Source organism: Xiphophorus couchianus, chromosome 20 (genome assembly GCF_001444195.1).
Source record: "Xiphophorus couchianus chromosome 20, X_couchianus-1.0, whole genome shotgun sequence".
Classification (NCBI taxonomy): domain Eukaryota; kingdom Metazoa; phylum Chordata; class Actinopteri; order Cyprinodontiformes; family Poeciliidae; genus Xiphophorus; species Xiphophorus couchianus.
In genome coordinates this window covers 20,013,251-20,038,924 of record NC_040247.1, presented here as the reverse complement: position 1 = coordinate 20,038,924, position 25,674 = coordinate 20,013,251, and the positions used below count along the sequence as shown (strand labels likewise).

The 25,674-nt window shown below is 37.5% G+C and overlaps 2 protein-coding genes across 4 annotated transcripts; one reads left to right on the top strand and one right to left on the bottom strand.

Annotated features, from left to right (window-relative positions):
• Nucleotides 1–599: 599 nt before the first annotated feature.
• LOC114136216 (lumican) lies at nucleotides 600–7,077 on the bottom strand. Of its 2 annotated transcripts, XM_028004071.1 has the most exons (6): nucleotides 6,688–7,077; nucleotides 5,304–5,444; nucleotides 4,847–5,178; nucleotides 3,916–4,240; nucleotides 2,815–3,132; nucleotides 600–892 (listed from the first exon to the last, which is right to left on the bottom strand). In XM_028004071.1, exons 3-6 carry the CDS (start codon nucleotides 5,150–5,152, stop codon nucleotides 741–743), a joined length of 1,101 nt encoding a protein of 366 aa, XP_027859872.1. In that variant the 5' UTR covers nucleotides 5,153–5,178; nucleotides 5,304–5,444; nucleotides 6,688–7,077; the 3' UTR covers nucleotides 600–740. The 2 variants fall into 2 exon arrangements, with proteins under 2 accessions (XP_027859872.1, XP_027859871.1); XM_028004070.1 differs by lacking the exon at nucleotides 5,304–5,444.
• Nucleotides 7,078–18,714: 11,637 nt separating this feature from the next.
• Nucleotides 18,715–25,447, top strand: fmoda (fibromodulin a). 2 transcript variants are annotated; one of them, XM_028004073.1, is made up of 7 exons: nucleotides 18,715–18,917; nucleotides 19,815–19,853; nucleotides 21,470–21,866; nucleotides 23,243–23,365; nucleotides 23,480–23,620; nucleotides 24,532–24,799; nucleotides 24,881–25,447. In XM_028004073.1, the coding sequence occupies exons 3-7, from the start codon at nucleotides 21,501–21,503 to the stop codon at nucleotides 25,030–25,032; spliced, it is 1,050 nt and encodes a 349-aa protein (XP_027859874.1). In that variant the 5' UTR covers nucleotides 18,715–18,917; nucleotides 19,815–19,853; nucleotides 21,470–21,500; the 3' UTR covers nucleotides 25,033–25,447. The 2 variants fall into 2 exon arrangements, with proteins under 2 accessions (XP_027859874.1, XP_027859873.1); XM_028004072.1 differs by lacking the exon at nucleotides 19,815–19,853 and having other exon boundaries at nucleotides 18,717–18,917.
• Nucleotides 25,448–25,674: the final 227 nt, after the last annotated feature.

The following is a 25,674-nucleotide window of genomic DNA, read 5'->3' as shown; positions in this document are numbered from 1 at the left end:
TTCTAAACTTCTTATAACTCCTGAAATCTCATCATTAACAAACATTAAGCTTTGTTTTGCCATCTCTCGACAGTAAACTTGTCAACTACAGTTTTACACTGAACATACAGCTTTGTTGTCTCTCTGACATTCTTGCTCAATTAATCATCCAGACTTTGGGCAGGTTAAAATCCTCACTTCACTCCCTCTCTATTAGCATGAATTCATTATTCCATTTACGACTTTGGTTCCTTTTTTGTAGATTATTTTTGTCATATTCATCCTTAGGCTTAATATTAAGTTAAATATTCACCTCAAGCCAATTCATTCATCTCGCTGCTGGGCTTGATATGTGGCTGCAGTGTTGCTGGAACATTGCAGTCACATGAGTCAGTAAATTCAGAAGAGAAAATTTGCCAATGCTATTATCCAGTAACACAACACAGATGTCTAAACCTACAGTAGCAGATCTTGTGTAGAAATGGGATTGGAATAATAATGTTACAATCAGCAGTTTTCTGTTGAGAAAAGTTTAGTCCTTGTCCTCTTTTAAACCTTGATTTTTCTTGAAACGACTGGGTTTGTTTTTACATAGTGAAGACAAAATAAATCACAACTCGTCTGTCTGATTTCAAGCTTTAATGTGAAGAACAGAAATGAGCTGGACATCAACAAGCTGAGGTTTAGTCGTGTTTTTCTCTGTAGCACCTGTTCGGGTCGGAGGGGTACACAATGTACTCGTGTCTAACTAATTCTCCGAGTCAGATGAAAATTCTCTGAAGCACTCGGAGGCAGTGAACCCAGTCAGTGGGGAGCTGGTGTTGTGCCATTTTGTTTCCATCCAGCCGCAGGATCTTCATCCTGGAGTAGGACAGAGGCCCCACCTCCCTGCAGAAACTGCTCACGTTGAACTCTGTAGAAAACAGATGGCATTATTCAGATGGTTACTTTATATTTTGAAACTTGTTATCCCCCAGGGTGACAGTCGGTGATCTGTCAGGACATTGTTTATATTTGGCGGAGCATCAGTTTCACACTGTAGCGTTTCTTTTGCATGTGTGACCCCCTAAGTCCGACCAGCTCAGACATATTATGCAATTTGTCTATCAAAAACAGCCTGCTGCAGTCTGGTCCTCCACTCACAGAGTCTGCATTTACCATTAGAGGTCTCAGGTGCAGAGGTGAAAAAAGAAGCAGTGGAAACTACTCAACCCATTTCCTTTTTAACCCACCGCTGAGCTTCTTCCAGCCCTCTGTTGGCTTCAGACAGGAGGAGCTCTGAGACAGTGAGGTGTTTTTATGCTGAAGTTTTTCTGTAGACTTTCTGTCTCATTAGGATAAAGTTCCTTTGTTCTTTGTGAAAGCAGATTAAAAAACCAGAGCATATTTTTATCTTTGCCAGAACTTACTAACAGACTGTGTAACTCCTGCTATTGTAGAGCCTTGCAAAAATATCCTTACTTTTTAAACTTTGTCACATTAAAACCACAAACTTCAATGTATTCTATTGAAATTTTCTGCAAATACAGCTCTGAAAAGTGTGCTATATGTATGTATTGAGCCCCTCCAGTAAATACTTTGTGGCATCCCCTCTGGTTGTCATACGTTGCAATAAAGGGACCCAAAAGCAGGAAGTGTGCAAAATCCTAAGACAAATAGGAACATGGACGAGGCCAAGCAAGTTCAACCTGTCCAAGCTTTCTTTGAGATAAACATTAACCAACCTTACATCTAACTAAACTGATGAATGTGAATGCACAAATTACAAAAGCAAAGATTTTATCTAACATCATGTCTTTAATAATCCTGAAAAGCAAAGCATTCTCATAGCATGATGCTGCCAACACCACGTGGATTTCGTTTTCAGGGCATCGTGGGTTTAAATTAAATGATTAAATTACACACAGATGGATTCTGTTTACAAATTAGGTCAGTTCTGAAAAAAACTGAATTTATTCAGAGGTTTCAGAGTAAAGAAGGATGAATATACAGGTCTGGAAAAAATTAAGAGAGCACTTAAAATGATCAGTTTCTCTGATTTTGCTCTTTATAGGTAAATGTTTGAGTAAAATGAACTTTGTTCTTTCATTCTATGAACTATTGACATGTTTCTGAAATTCCAAGCAAAAATTTTGTATTTATTTGCAGAAAATGAGAAATACAATAAAAAAGATGCAGTGCTTTCAGACCTCAGATAATGCAAAGAAAACAAGTTCATATTCATTTAGAAACAACAATACTAATGTTTTAACTCAGGAAGAGCTCAGAAATCAATATTTGGTAGAATAACCATTAGGTGTCTCTGTCCTTCTTTACAATTATGCACTTGTGATGGTTACATAAAATCCTAATAAACAGGATCATGTGAAAAAGTTCAAAGAGCAGAAATACTTTTGAAATGCGCCGTAGGACATCTTGTCAGGCACATTTTGACTCCGAGAATCCTGCACCATCAAACCAGCTAAAGCAACAAGGAGCAGACAGACAACACAGAGCAACACAGATTGGGGAGGGGAGCAGCTTCAGCTTCTGCTCCATCTGGCGCTTCTACCTCTGAATCTCTCCCAGATGTTCTCTTACCCCTCTCCCTGCTTTTAACCTACTTTCCTCACATCCAACCAATTAATATTAAGTCACTTTTCTCCCCTTCTCCACCATCTTCTTGCATCTTTGTCGCAGCCCAAACTCCTCCCACATTCATATGCAGCACCATGTCTACAAAATGCTGAAGCTGCAAGCAATTTTTTGCTACCTTTTCTCCCTCTTTGAATCACAGCTGTAATCAAAGCATCTGTATTCATGATGCATGTGTGTATCAATGAGTCAGCACATTACCTTGAATGTTATTGGCCTCCAGGTAGAGGTACTGCAGGGTTATTGGAACCGTGGGGGTGGTGATCAGCTTGTTGTAAGAGAGGTCCACCTCCACCAGGCTGGAGTGGTTAAAGGCCTGTGGGTGGACGCTGCTGCTCTGCAGGCCGCAGTGGCTGAGACGCAGATACTTCAGGTTGAGAAAACCCTCAAAACTGCCCTCGTCCAGCCCAGAGAAATTGTTGTAGGACAAATAAAGCTGCTGGACAGAGGGAGGTAAATGGCTGGGGACAGCTGAGAACAAATTTCCACTGATGTCCAACAGATTCAGCCTGATGAGACCTAAAAGACAGAAGAACGTCTTCACACACATGCAGGAGTTAATCCAGACAAAATGTGATTTGTTATACCGAAGGAAGATGAGAACAGATGAAAAACAAACAGGCTTAATTTATTTGATTCTTTTTTGCATTTACTGCAAATATTGCCCTTTACGTTTTTAAAACATGCAATAAATACCCAACAAGTCTACAAACACTGCAGAAGATATAAATGGAATAGTTCAGTATTTTTGAGTGTTGTTTCGGTTAAAAGGTTATGAGTATAGTTAATTTCTTATTTATGATGTAGTAGGAAATTAATTTAACATCTTCACAGGGTAAAAATCCAGATTGTGATTACAATAAAGAGCAAAAAATATCCTCTGTCAATGAATGACGAGATAGTGCTTCAAAATAATTTGACAGATTTATTTCTCTAATGTGCAGAAAGAGATGCACAATATTAGAAACTACTGACCTTTATGTTTTCCTGAATTTATTAGAAATAGATTAAACCGTCTGTCTATGCACCTACCAACATTTGCGACAGAAAAATTTAATTATGATCTTTACCGGCCAAAGTTTTTTAATGTTTGATTAACATTTCAATAAAATGAAAAATTATTTATTAATTTAATTCTGAAACCCTAATAGTTTCTTCAAATGTTGTGACTTTGTTTAAGAAAAGCTTGAATCTAAATTTGCTTTTTGAATGCATTTTGGATATGGGACTGATCTATTTCCCTTCCAGATGTCAGAGGTTGAGTCCAAATGTATGAAGAGCAGAACTAACAAATGACCCCACCTTTGAGGTCACCCTCTGTGATGGTTTGCAGCCTGTTTCCCTGCAGCAACAGAAGCATCAGATTCTGCAGGTTCTGGAAAGCTCCGGGGCTGATGCTGCTGATTCGGTTGTAGGCCAGCCGCAGCTGTTTGAGTCCGGCCGGTAAGCCGCCAGGCACCGACGTCAGGTCGTTGCGGTTCGCAAAAAAGTATTGCAGCTCAGTCTGGTTCTGCAGAGAGGCCAGCTCCAGTTCGTTGCTCTCCAGCTGGTTGTTGTCGATGATTAGCCAACGTAGACCCGTAATATTAGCCAGGACGGGGTAGGACATGGATGAGATCTTGTTGCCCTGGGAACAAAAGAAAATGCATCCCTAAAGATGCTAGATTTTTTTTTAATGCTGTATTAGAAGTAAAAATGAACATGGCTCCACAGTGACTCCATTGGTGAGGCTTTTAGTTTAAATGTAAGAGGTTTAGGTCTTTTTACATTGACCTTCCATGTTCTGAAATTTTCACTTCAGAAATGTTGGCTTGTCTGCACAGTTTAAAACATGAATATCACCCAAACAGGACTTACCTATGTGAATTTGCTAAAAAAGCAAAAGGTATTTATTCATAAACAGGATCTGTTTGTATATTACGAATGCCAATTTATGCATTTTGAAGTACTAGGAATTGTATTGGAATAAATTCGCCACTGTCTAATGACTGGAGTTGTGACGTAATATGCTTAATTACTCTAATTTTGTATATTAAACACCTAAATTGAAATCTGCTGTATGTGCAATATTCAAACAATCTTTGCTTAACTTTGAATCTGCTTGAAGAATATTGTTTTCGTACATACATAATCGTAGACATTTTCTGGCAGTAGGGTGGTTTAGCAGGTAAAGAAGATTGGTGAATGGACAACATCATGGAAAAGAAATAACATTTCTGTGTTTTGATTCTACCTGTAAAAACAAGTACTGGGTTCTTTCCGGCAGGCCCTGGGGGATGTTTTCAAGGCCTCTGCTGTCACAGTAGAGCGACGTCGGCCAGTGGATGGGACAGTCACACTGCTCGGGACAGACCTGGTCATTGTTAGCTCGAAACCAGGCCGGGTCAATCCTTCCCTGCAGACTTAAAACGCTGGGCTCACCCAGCAGACGGTTAATCCACAGAGGAATGCCACCATAGTCCATGTCAGTGACTAATGTGGCCCACGCAGAGTCTAGGCCACACAGCAGCACCAACAACCCACAGAACAGGGCAGCCATGGAGCCAGAGGACGAGACTCGCAATTCTGTCAATGAATCAAACAAGAAAATAATCATTGATTAATGTTTTTGTCTCTGAGCCTAATGGTAAAAGTCAAGAAAAGTTAGTCATATAACAGTTTATTGGCCAAGTCAGTAAATAATTTCAAACCATTCCTGGAGGCGGGTTATTTCTCATGTTACCAGCGTGGAGAGCATCAACAGGAAAGCTGATCAGAGTCGATGAGTGCGGTTCAGGATAAAAGAGCAATCATGGAAGTACAACTGTTAAGAGGCTGCAGAAGCTTTAAGACTGAGGAAGAGGAAATGGGTCTCCCATCAGAACAGCAATTTAAACATAAAGTAATAAAACTCAAAAACAGATCATCAAAGCTGCTCTCTAATCTGGGACATCAGATAATGGATTCTATGTTTCTTGTCTTGCCAGAGGAATATTGTTGTGCAGTATTATGCAAAATCTATCTTTTTGAGCTTTATATCATGTTTTAATCTCATCAAAACCGTCCCTGGAGTTTTGCACCAACATGCATGTTTGAGAAATCGTTTGATCTCCGTGGCAACCGTTTAGTTGTGCAAAATGCCAAGGGTGGACCTAGCTCCACCTTCAAGACACAGTTTCCCCTTGGAGGATCAATTTTCATGTTACAGATCACCCCTCCCACAGGACAGGTCACTCTGCTCCTTCAGACTAGCCAGCTACAATTAGCAAACACCTGATGGAACAGCGCATCTGCAAGGCTCATTATACAAACTGCTTCTCAGTTAAACGCAGGAAAAACGTACTTAAGAGGTGAGTAGAGGAGAGACGATGTGATGACTATCTGAAGGTGGAGTGTTGAAAGAGGGGTAGTTTCTGAAACAGACAGAGGCCCAATTTCAAGATGCTAAATTATGAAACTCAATTTCTTTTAAGTCACACTTGATAAATACCGAATTTTCATAACAACTCAAGTTAACAGTTACTTGATTGTGCTATAAAGTGATACTATGTAGCTAGAAAACACGTAACCCTTTAAACAATCCAGATTAAATTATAATATTATGTACATCTAGAATATTATTACACAAAAGTACACATTTTCACATAGAACTGCAAGTCCCGTTCTGAAGACGAGGTTCAACAATAGTTATTAATCTGAAACACTGGAAAAAAAAGACTAAAACATTGGTTTGAGTTGCAGTAGCAGATGGCTTCTTAAACATGCATCAGCTATTAGAGGAAATAGTGTAATGATTTCCTGATTGCATAGCATACGGGTTACAGTAACATGCACACAGCAGTTGTTTCTCACAGGTTCACAAGCAAAAAGTTTTTAGGCAGAGGTAATTTGCAGGAAAGGTCTGAACAATCAGGAAGTAGAACTTGATTAACATGATTGCACCGTGCTGCTTTGTGGTGCAACAACAACTCAGAACACTGTCAAGAGTTTACTGTAATGAAGCAAGCATGCATTGTAGTGGTGATCATTTCCAGCTTAACCAACCACACAAAGAGGAAACAGTAGCACAAAAGAAACAAAGAAAGTGACACTTACCTGTTTGATCAGAAGATACACACAGCAGAGACAGGTCTATCTCTTGTTCTCCCTGAAGCCCTTGGGAGACAAATATGTGTGTGGGTATATTTTCAAGCTACCAGTAGTGTTTGCCCACTGTCGGATGCAGTCCTCCTTTCCAAACACTCCCCACATCCCAGACACCAGACCTCCTCCATAATCTTTTCACAAAGTTGAGTCTTCCTTTCCCCCTGCAGCAATTGTTAAACTTATATTATTTTGTATGGCAACATCTTCGAAGAGATGCACAGAAATATATAAAAAAGCCTGATCAATTAAGGAAGTAATTGGTGTCTAGCTAGTGTGAGTCGTTTTAGATATTAAAACTGACATTTTAATAAGCACATATTTCAGTTTGCGTGTCTCAGCGTGTGTGTGTGTGTGTGTGTGTGAATGGGGTGTGTAAAATGTGTTCTTGCCTGGAGGCACAGAAGCCACAGAGTACCTGGGGAGCCAAAGAGACCATTGTGTGTGTATGTGTGTTACCGCATGCTCTGGGCAAGTGTGTCTTAAAGGAAGAACCGAAGCTTCTTGCAAACATCTGTGCAAAAGAGAGCAAAATGGTTCCAGATTATTTTCACTCCATAAACCTGGGGAGCATTTTAATAGAAGCAGTTATTGGAAAAAAACAGCGCCCTCTAGGAAGGCCGAGCAGACACAGACACTTGTGATATTTCTTATTTCATCATTACTGGAGAACAGGCTCTTGTCACATAACAAGTGAAGAATACCGCAGTTTCACCATATTTTCACAAAGTATGGATCTGTATGTCACAGTGCACTTAAAATGGAGTCTGTAGAAAAAAGATAATTTCCATCAAAGATTTGTCCATAAAGTATCTGTGACAGGTATTTTCTAATCTGCTTCCTGCTGCTTTTAACCAGGTTTAAAGCGCTTGTTACTTTAAATACACTGTAATTAAATGACAGACTAGAATGACAGCGTGAGAAACTGACTCACGCTGCAGAAATGAGACTTGCATCACCTTTGCACACACTTCACAGAGAGTTTCGAGGTTGTGTGTAAAATTGGGATATTTTTAGATTTGCATTGACGTATTAACTAATTCACAAATCTTCTTTACCTGCTAAACCGCCCTACTGCCAGAAAATGTCGGCAATTATGCCTGTACAAAATGTAGAAAAAGTTTCTTCGTTAGTTTTGCAAATGAAGGTGGAGATCTGCATCAAATGAATTCAGTCAAACATTTTACTGTGAAAACAAAAAGTGGTTTTTGTACAAATCTTGGCAAGAATACAAAAGTAGCCTCTTTTTTTTTTTTGATTATGCAGGACATTTATAGGTAGTCACACACTGTTTGTGTGTCTTCTGGATCTTCTGCTTCCCAGCTTTTTTTCCCAGAGAACAGAATAATACACATCTGGTGTAATTTCAACAAATGGTCCTATTTTACAAATAAAATAGTGATTTGGTACTGACCCTAGTTTTACCCAATCACTGATATTCCTCCAAACATAATGAAGAAGCGTTTCCAGCAGAGCTACCTCTGTGTCTGATTAATTTCAAAGGGATTTCTTCCTTTGGATAGCTTGAATATACTGCTAACTGTATTGCCTCAGGCATGCTGGTAATAAACCAATAAAATCAACTTTTGAAAAGAGTAGTCTTAGGAATGATCCACATTAAAACTGGCCCTGCAATAAAATGTCTCTTTCCCACAGAAGGACATTTTTATGGATCTCGAAGAACTTTCTGTGATTATTATGAATTTAACAGGATAAGTTGCATCAATTATAGGTGACGTTGTTTGATCAGATGGTTTCTCACAAACACTTTTCAGCTTGCATCCATCAACTCTTTATTATCCTTGTCTCTTTTTCATCTCTCATCCATGAGCCCTGAAACTTATGTTGTTTCAGGGCTCATGAAACTCATTTGGCTTATAAGTTGTAATCAGGAACAATCACACTGGCAGAGTAATAGAAACCACTAACACTGACCTCATTCAAGACTAATCATTCTTTATAAACCCAACGTGATGTGTCTGAAAATCCCAGTAGAGCCGCAGTTTCTTAAATCATCAGCCCAGGACATATGATGCCGTTAACCAAACCAAAGTTACATAAATCCTGCTCTGATTTGAACTAAAGCTTCTTCACTGTAACTGAATGTTTTCCAGTTGCTGCCATGTGATTCCTTATCTTTAATTAATGAGTAACTAAGTATTTTCTGGACCTTTTCTAGTCTTAGTAAAGTTCTTTCAGTAGTTGTGCATCAATCAGTGTTTTAACTACTCAGGTAAGTTTTATGCTCCATATTTGATCTAATGTGACTCATAGAACATCCACGATCTCTTTGGTAATTTAAAGTTGCAATATAAACTATAGAGAGGCATCATTGTTCAAAATCCCAATTCCTATGAAGTTTAAAACATAAATAAAAACACAGTACAATGATTTGCAAGTCCTTTTCAACCTTCCACTGAATCTAGTACAGACACAAGATATTTAATATGCAAACGGATACTTTTTTTTTTACAAGTACCGGTACTCACTTTTTTGGGTTTTGATACCTGCAACACATAAAATGACTGTATAGATTTACAATCAAACACATGTGATGGATAAATGTTCTGTTATATAGGGAAATTTGGAAAAACTTACTGCAGAGCTTAGTTAACCAAGGTCATAATTCAAAGTTTTGGTAATATCACATTTGAAGTTTTAAAAAAGCCATAATGAAAAACGTATGAGATGCTAAATTTTAAATTATATCAATTTGTAGTCATGCTATTTAAAAGACTAAGAAAACTTCAGCTATAAATTATCAGAAAAGTTGGTACAGCTTGAAATTATATATAGACCTAATACTTAGAGGAAATTTGTACCAAACACTGGTTAAAGTCAAAACAGGACTGAAAAGATAAAGTTTCCTGTTTTTTTTTTTTTTTAGGTTTATCACATTAATATTTTGATTTCTGCAAATTTTTCCCTTTTTAGCATCAGATGAGCTGTAAAGTGAGAATGTCAGCATCAAAATTTATTACAATTTAAAAGGTAGTAATATATGACTTTTCACAATTCACTTCAATCTCCTTTAAATAAATTGCTTAACATCTGTTTCAGAAAGCATATTTAACAAATAAAGGAGATAAACAATTTCTACAAAGCAACATAAAAGAACAATAGTATGAATAGGAAGTAATGGAGTTCTCTTCTAGTTATTCTATCTTAGGTTTATAAATAATCTAATAAAAATGCACAGTCTTCTGCTCATGCAGATTTGGAGCCTGTTTGCTGAGCAGATCTGTCATCAGCCTGTTGATAATGTTAGGAACACACGACATGCGGGTTTTCCGGGAAGTTTTAATCGGTCTGACTTTGTAATTTTTCTTTACGGTGAGCTCTGCTGCTCTTCGGAGATTTTGACACGTCACTAGTGAGGCAGGTTACTTTTGGCACGCCACCGGAATATTTGAAAATCAGGCCTAGCAGGTTTTAAGCATGTAGGAAATGCCAATTTCCACGAAGCAGATTTTCAAAATGTTGATTAAAACTGATGTCATTGTGCAACATGGTATAAATATTGAATAAATCAAAACATGAATCCACCACTGAGACGTGGATGACGTAACCCAAGTCATTTCTACAAATATCTTGGTTTCCTTTGCTATCCAGTCACAAGTTATTACATACAGTAGATGGCATCTACTCCTCCATCTATTGTTATCTTCTAGTTTGCTACAAAGGAGCAGAAGAGTGCAGCTGTAAAAATATAAATCAGTAAATCTGAAGAGATTATTACAGAGTATACAATAATCCAGTCCAATATTTTGTCAATTTGTAGCAGTTTTACAAAAAATAAAAAGAGTACCTGCATATTTTCACATTTTCACTCATTTAACATTTACATTTTATTGAGATGATCTTTGCTTAAGATGATTTTTGTCACTCAATAGGATATACAGTATATTCTAAAGTATTGCCTTAAAATCCTAAAACTTTAACATCAGAACGAAGCCACAGTAAAACAATATAAAAGACAAGATATTATTGAATGTAAATAATTTCACTTATTGTTTTATTGTTGTTCTTCAGAGGAAGAAGAATATTCAAAATTGATTAAGTACTTTTAGGAGAAAAGGACGAGAAAAAAAAAGTGAATTGTCTTTATATTAAAAGCTTCTAACAAAAAGTTGTTGATGAAATATACCAGAGTGCAAACATCAATGTGTGCTCTTTGAAAAGTTTTTCAGGCAACCAAACAGTCTGCTGCTTCTTATCTACTGATTACATCCACATATATGCATGTTAACATGCATCTATCAAAATGTAGACAATGTGCTAAACCAGTACAGTATGTGACCAAACCTGCAGCTCAGCAGTTCCTGTCGCCTACACCAGAGGGCAGTGTCTGTGTGTAAAATCACAAAGGACTGCTTGGGAGCAACATTTTGTAGGATTCAGCACTTTAAGCACTGCGCGTTTACGCTTTGCATGGTAGGAGAATATATGATCTATTAGATTAACTCGAACTAAATGATTTGATATGCATTGTAGATACTGAAGCACCAGGGAGATTGGAGGGAACATTATGTAACGGATGAAAGACTCAGAGAAACATTATTAATTATATGACTTCCAATTATCTGTTGGCAATTTGCAATCACATATTTTCCTGATATTGTGCAGCTCTGTATAAACCGTAGTGTTGTCACAGTGCAGCATGTTTAAATAGCATGTATAATAACATTTTAAGTGGGGGAGATAAAAACCAACCCTCTTTATTAAGACTACCTCTTTTTAAATGCAAAACCCTCCATTAAAATTGACCTCAGATTCATCATCCTGATTGCTTAGCTGGGTACTACCTATAATTATTTTCTAAAGTGAATATTTCTGGTATTTCAAACATCATGTTTGATCTCCAGATGCTCGTTAGTGCAGGTAAAACTAGCCAGTATACAGGAACGGTATGAACGTGCTGTAATTAAGTCATGCACATGGAAGTTAACTGTTTTTCTTCATAAAACTATAAGATCCTGCAAAACGTTGAACATCTGTGTGATTCGGCATATGGGTGAACATCTGCTTTCTATTGCATGGTTGTGCTGCCCCTGTGCCCTGGAGGGCCACGGTTCAAATTACCTCCAGGAGCCATGGTGTCCGAGTATCGCTGAAAACTTCCTTCCTTAGAAAAATTCCTTTGGTGTGCCTTCTCCCTGTGTATGTTTTAATACGTATAACTGTATGTTTGGAAAGGAGGATGGATAGATTTGAATATCACCTGCATAAGGAGGTCTTCCAAGGGACCGTTGATGTATTTTTTTTGTGTGTGTGAGTTAAAGAAACCCACACATGCACCATAAACATTAGACCTTTGTTAGCTTATGGCTAAGGCCAGGGTCAGGTTTAGGCTGAGGAGCATGAAGGTTAAGTATAGGGCTAAAACTCAGGAAATTAGAGACTTCAAGATGGAAAACTATAAAATTAAAAAACATCTAAAGCTCTGTTTAGCAACACAAGATACTGATATTTTCCAATAAAGACAAAAAAAAGTTTTCATTCCTCTGTTTCACTTTTTATCGTGTTATTTCTTAAATAACAAACTTGTTAAACAGCATATCTTAAATGTCACAGCATGTTTATTGTTGCAATATTGTGTAGGGAAGCCTGAGAGATATAAGTGCTTTGTGTAAAAGCATGCACACAGTGTCTGACTATATGTCTGATTTTTTTTTTTTTTGAAAGTTTAGCAGTCCACAGAGGACTGTTGAATTCACAAGATGAAAATGGAAAGAGAACATATCAAGAAACAGCTGTGCACCTAAAACAGAGAGTACTGAGCAGAGAAACTGCAAAAAGCTGCTTGACGACTAGATACAGAGATCTACAAGTATTAGTTCTACAGTCACATGTGGCTTTGTAGAAAGGTAGAAAGAAAACCTGCAAAAAGTGGGAAAAAGTATTTCAGTTTGCCATCAGTCATGTAGGGGAGACAGCAAACATACTAAAAAAAAGTCTGATGAAAACCAAAATAAAATTTTGATTTCTGAGTACAAGAAGCAATGTGTGGGAGAAAGCTAATAATACACTTTAAACACATGCAGGTTGTGAAACATGAAGGTAGCAGCATCATGTTGTGGGAAAGTCTTTCTTTACAGATATTCTCCATCAATTCTGACTGAGAGTGAGCTGTAAAGAAGAACAAATGAAACTGTCATTGTCTGGACACACAAACTTGCCAGAGAAGTGTAGTTACAGACAAAGGTTGTTCCTCTATAAATGTATACCACAGTTTTCAGACTATTTCTAAAACATTAATAAATTCATATATCTCCCATCTCTCATTTTAGTCCTTCACATACCATACAATGGAGGACGGATGTTTTGAGGATACGGTTATTTTTTTTTAGCCATTTTTCTTTGAAGTCAAGTAAATCAATTGTTTAAGTATTGCATTCTTCCCTTTTCACTTGTTTATGTCTCCTTGTGTTCTTTATTTATATAGCTTATCTCTCTGCAATACTCACAAGTTTATCAGCTTGACCATCTCCTAAGCCATGACAGATGTTAAATTTGGAAACTAAATAACCTTGTGATGCTGAGTAGAGTATATGTGTCACACAAAACACTTTAAAACTGGTGAATATAATATCATGTCTTACTGCTTCTTGCACAAAGGTTTGCATGGCTGATGAATTTTTCGGCCCGAGGCATTGAAAAAGCACAAGCAAAATGTCTGGATCAGTTTAATGCATTGCAGATGTCTTCACATGTTTGTTGTATGAAGGCTTTTATTGTCTGATGTTGAACACAAACTCTATAGTCAAAAATAAGCAACTGAAATGATGAAAGGTGCATAGATCTTTATATGTTTAGTATTTGAGTAATAATTTACTGCTGACCAGGTTGCTCTGTTATCAATTGGGATTGATTGCTGCAGTGCTGAGACAAGTGTCCAAAACCCGCTCATAGATGTATATCAGCTCTTGCTATGTAGTCAATAGTATAGATTCTTACTACCACAATCAAAATACAAAAGTTGTTTTTTTTTTCTTTTGTTTGACTGGGTTAGGCTGTTACAATGAAGCCTTTTCTCTCCCTCACAGCCACTCGATGGCCCTGCAGGGGGTACAGCCAAAGAAAAGATAAAAAATCAATAGACAAGCTTTTTACAGGTCGGATCTGTTATGTGTTACTAAAAGACTTTAATCATTGAGACCAAAACATAAGTTGATGTAATTTAAATAAAATCAGTCAATGATCTCATCCTTATATCTCCAGATGAAAAGCTGATGGTAAAACATAAGGAATCGCAACATGTGGAGGCTGTTTAGTCAGTTGTGTAACTTTTTGGGCAAAACAAATTTAGACGTACAAAATATACAGTCTGACTCTATGATGAATGTGCGGGGAGAGGAGGTTTATGTTTTCACAGGAACAGTGGAAATATTGACATGGATATTGACATCATCTCCCAGGTTTAAAGAGAACGCTCCAGAGAATCTAACATGTCCACTGAGAATGTCACTCTGGGTGACATTCCTGTCATCTAGAGGAAACAGAGACAGCAGGCTCACTAAGACTGGACAAATGCAGAACAAAAATGGGTTGTGTGGTCCAATGAGTCTCAGTTTTAGTTGCAACATTTTGATGATAGAGTCAGATTTCTGCTTAGACAACATGTGATGGTCGAATCCTGCCTCAGAACCACTGGAGATGTGCACCAACCCCTCCGCAACCCTGAAATGAAAGACGGATGGGTAGATGGATGGACGGAGGGATGGACTGACAGATCAACATAAAAGTGTGCATTCATCCTCCCGTCTGTCAATTATTCAGGGTGCTGGTGGTAATTTCTCTTCACTCCAATGGTCTTTACAGTCACCAGATCTCAATCCAGTAGATTGCCCTTGGGATGTAGAGGAGCAGGAGGTTTGCATCGCAAATATGCAGTAGACAAATATGAGTCAACTGTGTGATGGTATTGCGTCAATATGTATCAAAGTCCGTAAGGAATGCTTTCCACACTGCATTGAATTGATGCTTTAAAGAGTAAAAGCAATTCTGAAGGTCAAAGTTGGTTCAGTAGGGAACTAGCAAAGTGTACAAGATAAAGTGGTCAGTGTGTGCAAGTGCCTCATCCAAATATAATTCTCACTAGGCTTTTCTTGATCTATATAGCCACAAACCTTTACCAGTTTAATACTTTTGAAGCACAAATGTGGTATTTGCTACAGATGCACATAGATCACTCTGCTCCAGAGGTAAATCTTACTCCGGTGTTGGAAAAGACACTTGTTCAAAGGAGGAACAGCTTGACTCTTATCTTTGTGGGGCAAAAGCAAATATTATCTTTATATTTGCAAATTTACAGAGGAATTCAAATGGCAGATTTGTGAGCGTGAAGAAGGCATATAGCTATATTTTGCAAGGCGTGCTGCAGGAAAGTGAGGTTCTTGACTTGTTTCAACTGGCTATCTGGTCTCAGGGTACACGCTTTGGTTTTTGAGTCCTCTGCACCAGACTGAGCTTTTTTTCAATGCAGCCCTCCAGATTGGAGGAGAGTCTTTGTTTCTTCGCAAAAAGCACTGGGACTGCCATCCAACTGATTGAATTAATGCATTCTGATCACTTTCACAGCCACAGCTATTTAAAATCCAGTTGGTAGGCATGAAGACTTCTACAATGAAGAAGAATTGGTCACTCTCAGCGATACATTGGATCCCACCATAGTACTCTGGCAGGATGGGCCGAGCCAGTTAGTCCAGTCATGAAATCACTTCATTGTTAAGAATATACAATCAACTGTGGGTGTTGCTATAGCAAAGTGTAAGCAACTAGGAGCAGGGTCAACTTAGCTACAATGTATCGTGACTTGTACTATAAAATCACAAAGCAAGTCCAGCAGATGCCGAGGTGAAGAGATGTGAAGAAGTAGCTACGGGCCTCCAGGCCTTGTGTGACCTACATATTACCTCAACTACAGGGAGTAGAGAGCTTCATGCTGAGCAGCTGCATGCAAGCCTTACATGACCAAGTGTTGGACCCCTTGATGTGAAGTCTGCTTTCTTTGGAGATTTGTTTTCTGAAGTAATGAACCGTGCTTTTGTTTGAAAATCTTTTTCCGGACCACATTTGACTAAGTATATATTCTGGTACAGAGAGGATTATGTCTGTTCTGGAGTTGGGACTGGATCCTTAGGTCCAGTGAAAGAAACTCTTAAAGGGAAGCGATTATGCTTCCTTTAGCAAATTAGGATGAGCCTATGGGCTATATGAAACATCCGCTTTACATTTTTGCAGAAAATACTTCAGAGATAATGAGATTTCACTTTGCTCAGTTCTCAGTTCCTTTCAGAATGAGCTGCTTTATGGTCTCAAGTCACTTTAAACATTCACCTTTGACCTTGAGTTAGACCCTGAAGCAGATGTAGAGCCTCCTTCGCAAACAGGAAGATTGCAAAGCACTTGTCCTTTCCAGCAGCCATTGTACATCACATACAGCAGTAAAACCAGATGACCAAACATGTCTAAAATCTTCTTAAATTGCTAGGAGAGGCACAGCACCTGCTGATTTGTGACATAATATTCAAAAGCTTTCCAGACACCAAAAAACATTAACATGTTGTCAGAAAACAGCTAAGTGGAGTTTTTAAGCACTTGGACTGTTTCTAAAAGCAGCTGAAACCCAAGGTCAAGCACAAAAAACATTCCCGTATTGAATTTTGCATAATAAGTCCCTACTTTATGCTTGAACATATATAACTTAATGGACGATTTCATGCACCCAGTTTTATTGTGAATTGCTCCTTCCTGTTTCTACATGTCCACAAAGCAAGCTCCATGGAGACATGGATGAGTCCTGACCTCAAAATCCATAGAACAACTTTGAGATACAGTATATCATCTAGAATACTGTATGGTTGTCCATTGTTTTTCCTCCATAAAAGTAGCAAGAATAACTTTGCGCCTTTATTTATCTCTATGGCTGACTTAAATTTCATTGAAGTTATACTATCTTTCATAGATTGTGGTTTTTCTGTTTTCAGATCATCCGGATTTTTCTCATCTGACTAGTCGCTCCGTCATTAAGTGTAAATATGTCAATTTTCAGAAGCAAGACCTCTCTTCCTTTATGATAATCATAGATGTAAAATGTTTCCTCCGAGAATAAAACACATGAAAACATATGTCAGACCTGACAAAACAAGCTGAAATTTACTACTTTTTTTGAGAAATGAAAGACAAAACTATGCATCGAAACTTCGGTCCAGATGGGGCACCAGTGTGAAGGATTCTGTGGCAGGAAGAGGCCCACATCAAAACCAGACAGGCACCATAAGAGGATGGGCTGACAGCTGTTTTCATTTACCTCTCTACAAGATGTGAAAGTGTTGCAGAGAGTCAAAGAAAGCTGGATCCATCCCACATCAAAACTCAAAATATATGGGTCTTCTTTACAGTTTAGCTGACATTTTTCACATGAGGTGCTGACAGTTTGCACAAATGTAGGTAAAAGAGCAAAGATGACCACTGAAGAGAGCAAAGTATTAACTGCAATAATATAAAAATGAAAAGGGATTTATCTTTTCATCTAGTGTTTGTCTTTACAGAATCACCTGCTTAAATATTATTGATCCGCTCACTAATTTCTTTACAACAGAATCCGTGTTTTACTTCTACTAGAATTGCAGTTCTTTATTAATGGAAACATTCTGATGTATGTATTTTTACCTGCTGCAGCACTATGGTTATACTCTCAAAGTTTAGAATATAATTTACAAAGTAATTTGGCATAACCTTTTGTGGTTTAACCAGTCTTTCATATGATAAGGCTGGAGTGATGCTTCTATTTCTACAGTGTTAGGGTTACCATAAAACTCAGACTTTACCCTTTGTATGTTTAATTTACATGGTAAAGGTTAGTAAAATTTATTTCAGAAAATAATATCACTACACAAAAATAGATTTGGAATATTTTAATTGAAGCAGTCTCATACGCTGCTCAAAAACTGCATGCGGCTGAAAAACATTTCATTTTATGTTTGCATGCAGCAGAAACCAATTCCAAAAAATGAAGTAAAAAAACAACTCTGATTTTTTTTTTCTGCATATTTTGCATAAGCAAACACAATACATTTTTTCTCACTGGTCATGAGTAAAACCAAGAAACGGCAAACTTATACCTCTCTTTCACACTTCTTTCTTCCTTAAAAGGCAATTCTTCCACCATGTTTCCATGTACAATAAACTCTACAATAAAACATAACGTTTGCACCATATTTTACTGTGAGGAATGCTGTGAGGATGGAAGATCTAAGAATCTGTAGCAACAATTAAAAACTGCAGATGTTTTCCCTCCAACCTGGCTGAACTTGAACTATTTTGCGAAGAAGAGTGGGAACGATCTCATTCTGGATCTGCAGGGCAAGCAAATGTTGCACATATTGCACAAGTTTCTAGAAAGCATTGGATAAAAATGCAGTGCAGTATTTTCAGATTTGTATTTATAAAATAGTTTTAAAACCACATATTATGCATGCACTACTCTGTGTTGGTTAATCACAGAAAATAAAAAATACATTGAATTTTGACGTTGTTACAAAATAAATAAAATCTTTCAAGAGGTATGAATACTTTTGCACTGAAATTGTAGTTCAATGTCTGGGAATATTAATGAAGAAATGAATCATATTCAGCATGTTTCCTTTAAATGTACTTGGTATAATTTTTATTGTCTTCACATGTTTTATTATATTGCACACATTTTTCATGCAGTGTTTGTCATAATTGTGACACTAATCTTTTTGTTGACCATCCAAAAGTTTGGTTAGATAAATAGGATACTGGGTTAGATGAGTGATGTGTGGTTTTGTCCAGCCTTTCATTTCAGAAAACAAAAAAATCTAATCCAGTGAGACAAGGTCCCACAAAATGTTTGAAAGCAGTGGGATTCAGCCGACGAAAAGGGGGAATGTGAGGGGAACACAGATGGGAACAATCCTTCACACCCTCTGCTTCTCTCTAAATTGAGAGAAGTGGGGTGCCGGCGATTGGATAAAGGGGAGTAAGTGACCAGCAGATGGAGAACAGTCAGAGGCGTGGAATAATGAAAAGGAGAGCAGGGAGGAGAGAAAGTTTTTCTTTTCTTTTTTTTTTTTAATACAGTGTTTCTCAGGGGCCCCTCCGCTTCTGAGCACACAGAGAAAGCAGAGGCAAGGAGGACCAGTCTCCCTGATCAGGTGAGGAGTGTGTGTCTGTGGCTTTAAGGAGAAGAATGAAGGTAATGATGGTAGAATTGTGTTTTGTGTTTCAGTGGAAGAAGTTTCAACCTAAAATTTATTCAAACTTTTAGATCTTGGTTGGTTTTGATCAGCAGGTTCTCCAGGCTCACTGGAGGTCTTGAACACTTGAACGCTTTTAATTTGGGCTTTTGCTCCATTTTGATGTAATTTGGTTTTCAACTTTTCTATTGGGATGTTCAATCACGACCCATTGATCCTTCAGGCAGGTAAGGGGATCAAACAGTGTTGTGCTACAAGATTACAGACAACTAAGAAGCAACAACTTTTAATTGGATTTTTTCATACTTTCTTGCTAAATGTGTTCCAGTTTCTTTTACTGAGTCTGCAAATAACACCAATGATAACGCTTTGTCACAGAAAATAATTCATAAGCACCAACCAGCTGATTCATAAAGAGCTGGTTTTCATCTGCAGTAATCAACTGAGAGATGAGGCGTCTCTTAAATCCTGCCTTGTCTTTTTGATTTTATTCTATTCTGTTTCTTAAAGAAATGACTTTCAGACTCAGTTCACCTGAATTAGATGGGTATTAGATGACCGTGTACTTTTTCTTTTGTCCTCCACTTTGACTTTTCTCTTTGTGTCTGTATCGAACTTTTAAGCAGAGTTAGAAGAAAATGATGCACATGCACATTAAGGATGTGGTCTTTCAAAGACTTAGAGGCAGAATCATTTGTCTTTATCTGGTTTACCAATCTGGCTAAAAATGTTTATTAAGTATGTGTGTTTAGGCGTACTTACTGTATATATGTGTGTGTGTGTGTGTGTGTACATGTAGTTTGATCTGTTCTTTGTGCATTCTGCTTTCTGACGCTGAGCGTTCTTGTACCACAGGATACTGATCTCAGAGACTTTTGTGCTGAGTTAATCAAGGTACTTTTTTAAAAATTTATGAAATAAATGCACAAAACACACACAGTCAAACATAAACACACTTAGACAGTTAGCAGCTTAAGTGTACTAGATAATATTTGTAAAATGTGACCATATGAATATAAAAATATTTTAGACGAAGGAACAAACACAAGCTCCATTTAAAAGATTTGATTTTAACCAACTTTCAATTCAAGCTTTGTACAAAATACATACAAAAACCACATAACTTTCAAAAAACAGAACATGGAACTTTTACATATTTTCCTCATAGGGTCCTAGTCCTCCAAAAATGTGCCTCCCTGTGGACACACATGTCTAAAAACAAAGGCAAAGGCTCTGATTGATAATTCAACCCCAGCAGGAGAGCCATAGAAGCCTTTCAGCAGAAAAATATTCTTGAAAAATATCAAAAACTATAAACATGCCTGTAAAAATCACAGGTTTTCGTGACATACAAAATCCGGCCATGCTAAAACTTCTCTTACTTTTAATTAATTATTCTGTACAGTGTAACTTAAAAGTATATACCATGAAGAAGAAGATTGTTTTGGGGATTTTTTAAAGCCAGAAGCCAGAAGTTACATCAGTGTGTGCATCCTTTGGCTAACACTTTGTGAATAAATCTTTTGATCTATCTATTGTAGTCTGTCAAACATTCTCAACAGCAATGAAGTTGTGATGGTCTCTCTTCAGATGCCCCCTAATATTTTCTGTCACTTTGAATAGGCCATTCCTGCACTTGAATTTTCTTGGAGTGAGGCTAGTCTTATTCTAATTTTTGATGTGTGCTTGGACTTTCAGTGATCGTGAAAATTAAAATTCCTTCTTTTTTTTTTATTTCTGAAAGTTTTGAATCAGAGCTGTATGAATGAAATGAACGAATTGTGCCAAACAATATTTAGAACTATTCATTACTTCATCCACCTTGACATTTATTTTATCTAACAAAAAAATGGAACCCTAAAGCATGATTCTGCCAGCAATATGTTTCACATGTGGAACACAACCAGCAATGACCAGAAATGCCTGCAGCTCCTTCAGTGCTGCTGCTGCTTTGCTCCCTTTCTGTCCTGTTTCTGCTTCTTTTCTTTTTTTTGTACTCTGATACTGATTGATTCCTTTGTAGAATAAGATATTCTAAATACTTTGTAACCTCTCTGCAGGATTTAGCTAGCAGATACAAATGAACAAAAATGAGAAATAAAATAAAATAATGTACAGGGATATGTACACTTTATGTTATGTTGGTCAAATTCAGTGTAATTGACAATAGGAGTGAACTCAAGATGCTGTTCAGCAAAGTTTTAGTTTGAGACTGTGCCAGCTTATATGACCAGGGTTGTTTCACCTTTCTTAGTTTTTAAACTTTCCCTCAAACACTTTTAGTTGAATGACACTGATATGTGTCACATTAAAGTTGGAAAAATCTTTGGTTTAATTTCTTTACATCCTGAAAGCATTGTATTTCAACAGCATATGCCAGTGGCTTTCTTTTTCTTTCTTTCTTTTTTGATATTTTTATCATTATCAATCTCTTTTTTAATAAAATCTCCATCAATTAGTGCAGCGTGAAGGAACTTTCTCTGAATACTTTCTCTCCATTTCTGTCTCAGGCAACAGTGAAGGCTTTTGTGCTTTGTGAAAATGCGTCTGGAGACTGTAATCCTCCTGTCTGCCCTGCTTCCACTCTGTCTCTCTCATGGATGGGACCCTCTAGCCTGGCTGTTTCACCGCCACAGCCAAACACAACAGGTTGGCTTCCTGCGGGCAGATACAGTGGGAGGGGCGTGTCCTGATGAGTGCGACTGCCCGCCAACATTCCCCATAGCCATGTACTGTGATGGACGGGGCCTGACTGCTATTCCATCCATTCCCTCCCGCATCAAGTACCTGTACCTCCAAAACAACGCCATCTCAGCTGTGCCTGACTCAGCTCTGGTCAATGCAACAAATCTAGTGTGGCTCATGTTGCATCACAATCAGTTGACGTCTGATGCTATTGGAAAGGAGGTAACGTAATGCGATCACAAAACTATACACAGATGTGTGCTTGTGCGAGGCTAAATGCAATGATGTCGGTCTGAGAGGCAGACAGATGGCCCGCAGATGTCTGTCGCTTGACTTTTGTTCTTGTCTATGTTAGAGAAGTTAAGTGATTCTTTATCCTATCAAACCTTGAATCAATTTGTTCTCTCAAAGGAAGAGAGAATAGATTGACTAAAATAAGTTCTGATTGGATTTTAGTATTTTAACAAATAAATATGTAAAAAAGTGTTCTGTGCATTATAATTCATTCCCTTTTTCTCTGACATACTGTAGTGATATTAATGAATGGACAAGGAAGAAGGTCCAGAGTTAAATTCAACTGAGAATCTGTAATAAGACTTTAAGATTGCTGCTCATACATTGTACATGATCTTTGTGAGTTTTAACTATTTTGTCATAAAAAACGCTATTAGTGAAGGAAACCACATAAAGTCCATTCTGTAGCTTTCAGGCTTCAGGTTTACAAGCCACAGGGAAAACAGTAAACGAACATCCTGCCTTGGGGGGAGTGCTTTTCTTCATCACATAGGTTCACCTTTCAGCTGAACCGTAGCCTTAAACATGCTGCCAGGACTACAAAGAAATGTTTTAGATATTGACCCAGTCAAGGTCAACAACTAATTCCTATTGATTATATACACCAAGACCAAAGGAGATTTTGTTCAGGCACTTTCTCTTCAGAGGGACTAAGGTTGATTTATTTTGCAACGATCAATATGCAAGCATAACAATAGATGAGCAAAGCTAATGGGATCACATCCCAAAACACTTGGACCTTTAGATTCACTTCAGAGTTGAATATGAATGCATGTCACGCATTTCTGATTTATAATTGTAAAACATGCATCTCAGTCCATCACATAGAATTGCAATAAAGTAAATTAAACAATGAGGTTGCAAAGAGACAAAATGTGCTAAATTCAAGGGGTGTGAATACTTTTGCAAGACACTTTATTTAGTTTATATTTTGCAACAGCCAGTTGAACAGTAAAACAAATATTCAAAATACTCATCTTTTTGTGCTATATGACTAATTAGATGCTCAGCAGCTACCAAAGATGTAAAATTATTACTTGTTTGAAGATGCACTTTTTTCCAACTGCTAAGAAAAAACTAAATTACATCAGGTTACTTGACAGCCTTCTAAAGTGGTCTCTGCTGGCAGGATCTCAGATTGGAAAGACCAAGTTCTCCTCTCTCTAATAAGATGAGCAGTGACTGCTTGACTCAACCAAATAGCCCTTTAACAACATAACAAATACAAAGAACATGTGAAGGAAATAGCAGGTACAGCTGTTAATTTTACATGCCATTATTGCAAACATGCTTTTTCATTTTAGGTATTTTTAAAGCTGGTAGGACTGGAGCGTTTGTTTCTACACCACAATAACTTGGCCAGCGTTCCACCAAACCTTCCTCGCTCGCTGCGGGACTTAAGGATTGACCACAACAGGATTGAAAAGGCATTGCTTCACTTTACCTATATTCCCAAACATCCATTTTGTTGTTCACTTTTGCGTGCTTTGGTTGTATATCATGACAAACAAATTGGCTTTGATAATTTCACTCTTGTCTAGGTAATCCCAACAGACCTTGAAGGAATGGATAACCTCACTATCCTGCATCTTCATGACAATGCTGTTACAGACATGACTACATCACTGAAGGCTCTAAAATCCCTCACACTACTTGACATCAGCAACAACAAGCTAATAAAGGTATTTAGACAACTAAAAGTTTGAGTAAAAATAAATAAAATTTTGTTGTTTTTTTTCAACCATGAATCTGAACAAAAAAAGATCAAGTGTGGGGTTCTTCAGGATGAGATTTCTGGACCTCTTTTATTCAGTGTCTACATGCTTCCCCTTGCTCAATTTTTATCAGAGTACTACAATATCTCCTAGCATTTCTATTTTGATAACATACATCTTCATATGTTTGTGGTAAAAGATTACCAAAGTCCCTTCCAGTTACACAATTTGTATGTGGGTGGGATCAGTGAGAGGACAGTTTTTCATTCATTTTAAGGAAGAAAACAAAAATTCTTGAGATTATAGTATCAAAATGATCACAGAGATGCTGTTCATTATTTAAGACTAATTAATAAGTAAAGCAAAGGGAGCAGTTAAATCAGACACTGCAGAGGAGCGATCACAGGACCAATAACACAAACTGCCAAGACAAATCAAGCTCAAAACAAAACATCTCTCACTTCCATTTCCTGTTTCAAAATAAATGTTATCTCTGCTATTTTGAATAGTTCATTTCAATTAATTCAAAATAGAATTAGCTATCTAAACTTATTTTCCTAAGTCTTATAATGTTTATGAATTTGTAATTAAATTAAATCTTTGTTACAGTTTGTTAATCTAAACATTTTACAACAATTAGCACACTAAGCTAGCTCCCATAAAGCTGACCAAAAGAGCGGCTTTCCCACATCCACATTCTTCCTGGGTTAGGGTTTTTTTATAATTTACATTTTTACTATCTTTACTTGGCATATGTTACTATTCATGTTAGTCTGTAATGTACATTTTTTTTAACTGTTTTTCGTTTTCTCCTACAAAGAACTTTGAATTGTGCCCGAATGACGTTGTGCAAATAAACCTTCTCTTTTCTGCTTCAGGTCCCAGATGCTCTTCCTGAACATTTGCACCAGTTCTACATGGAGTTTAACTCCATTGACTCTCTGCCTGAGGATTTCCTGGGGGGATTACCTCAGCTGCAGTATATAAGGATGTCTCACAATCTGCTGAAAGACAAAGGCATCCCATCCAACACCTTCAATGTAACCGGACTGGTGGAGCTGGACCTGAGCTACAACAAACTGGAGAGAATCCCTACTGTCAGCACCACACTGCAGCATCTCTACCTGCAAGCCAATCAGATCAAAGGTAAGTGGCCTTCCAGGCATATTGTGAGGAAATTACTCCACTCACAGGGATATTTTACAAGTCACTGTCCTGTCATTGCAGAGTTCTCCCTGGGAAGTTTCTGCTCCGTTGTGGACGTGACAAATTTCTCCAGACTGCAGACGCTGCGACTGGATGGGAACGAGATCAGTCAGGAGGACATCCCGTCAGAGTCTGCTCTCTGTCTGCGTTGGGCTTCCAGCATCCAGATCTAACCATGTGCATTAGACCACTGTTCGAGAATTGCCAAACCCAAATCAGTGCAGGCTCAGTGACATATTGTGATATTATCACACACACCGCTGTGATTGTTGTACAAATGTGAAATTTAAGAGATGTTTCTTCAGTATTACTCTGCATCAAAGGTCAGAAAATATTGATATACATAACAGTCACTTGATCATGATTACATGTTGTACTCAAAATCAGTTTAGGAGCTTTAATATAATGTGTATTATATGATATGTCTGTGACTATGATCCTTTTTTGTTGTGAGGATCATTTATAGCCTTTTATTTGCCTTTAATTTCAATTTTTCTTTATGTGTCTTCTCCTATAGTTCTCTCTGTTTTACTCTGTTTTCCTCTGTTATCTCTGATACATAATATAAAATCCTGCTCAAAATCTTAAGACTGCAAAAACATTATAAGCATTCAAATTTCATGCTCATTGATCATATACAGGATTTAAGTAAAATGTAAAACACAAAGAAGAAAAGGGGGGAAAAAACTAATACAGTGGAAAAAATGCAGGTATTATGACTGGAGTTCACTACTATTTACATCTAAAACAGAGTTTAGTGTCATAAAATGGCACTTAACTCTGTTAACTTTAAAACTTGCTGATCACTTTTTCAA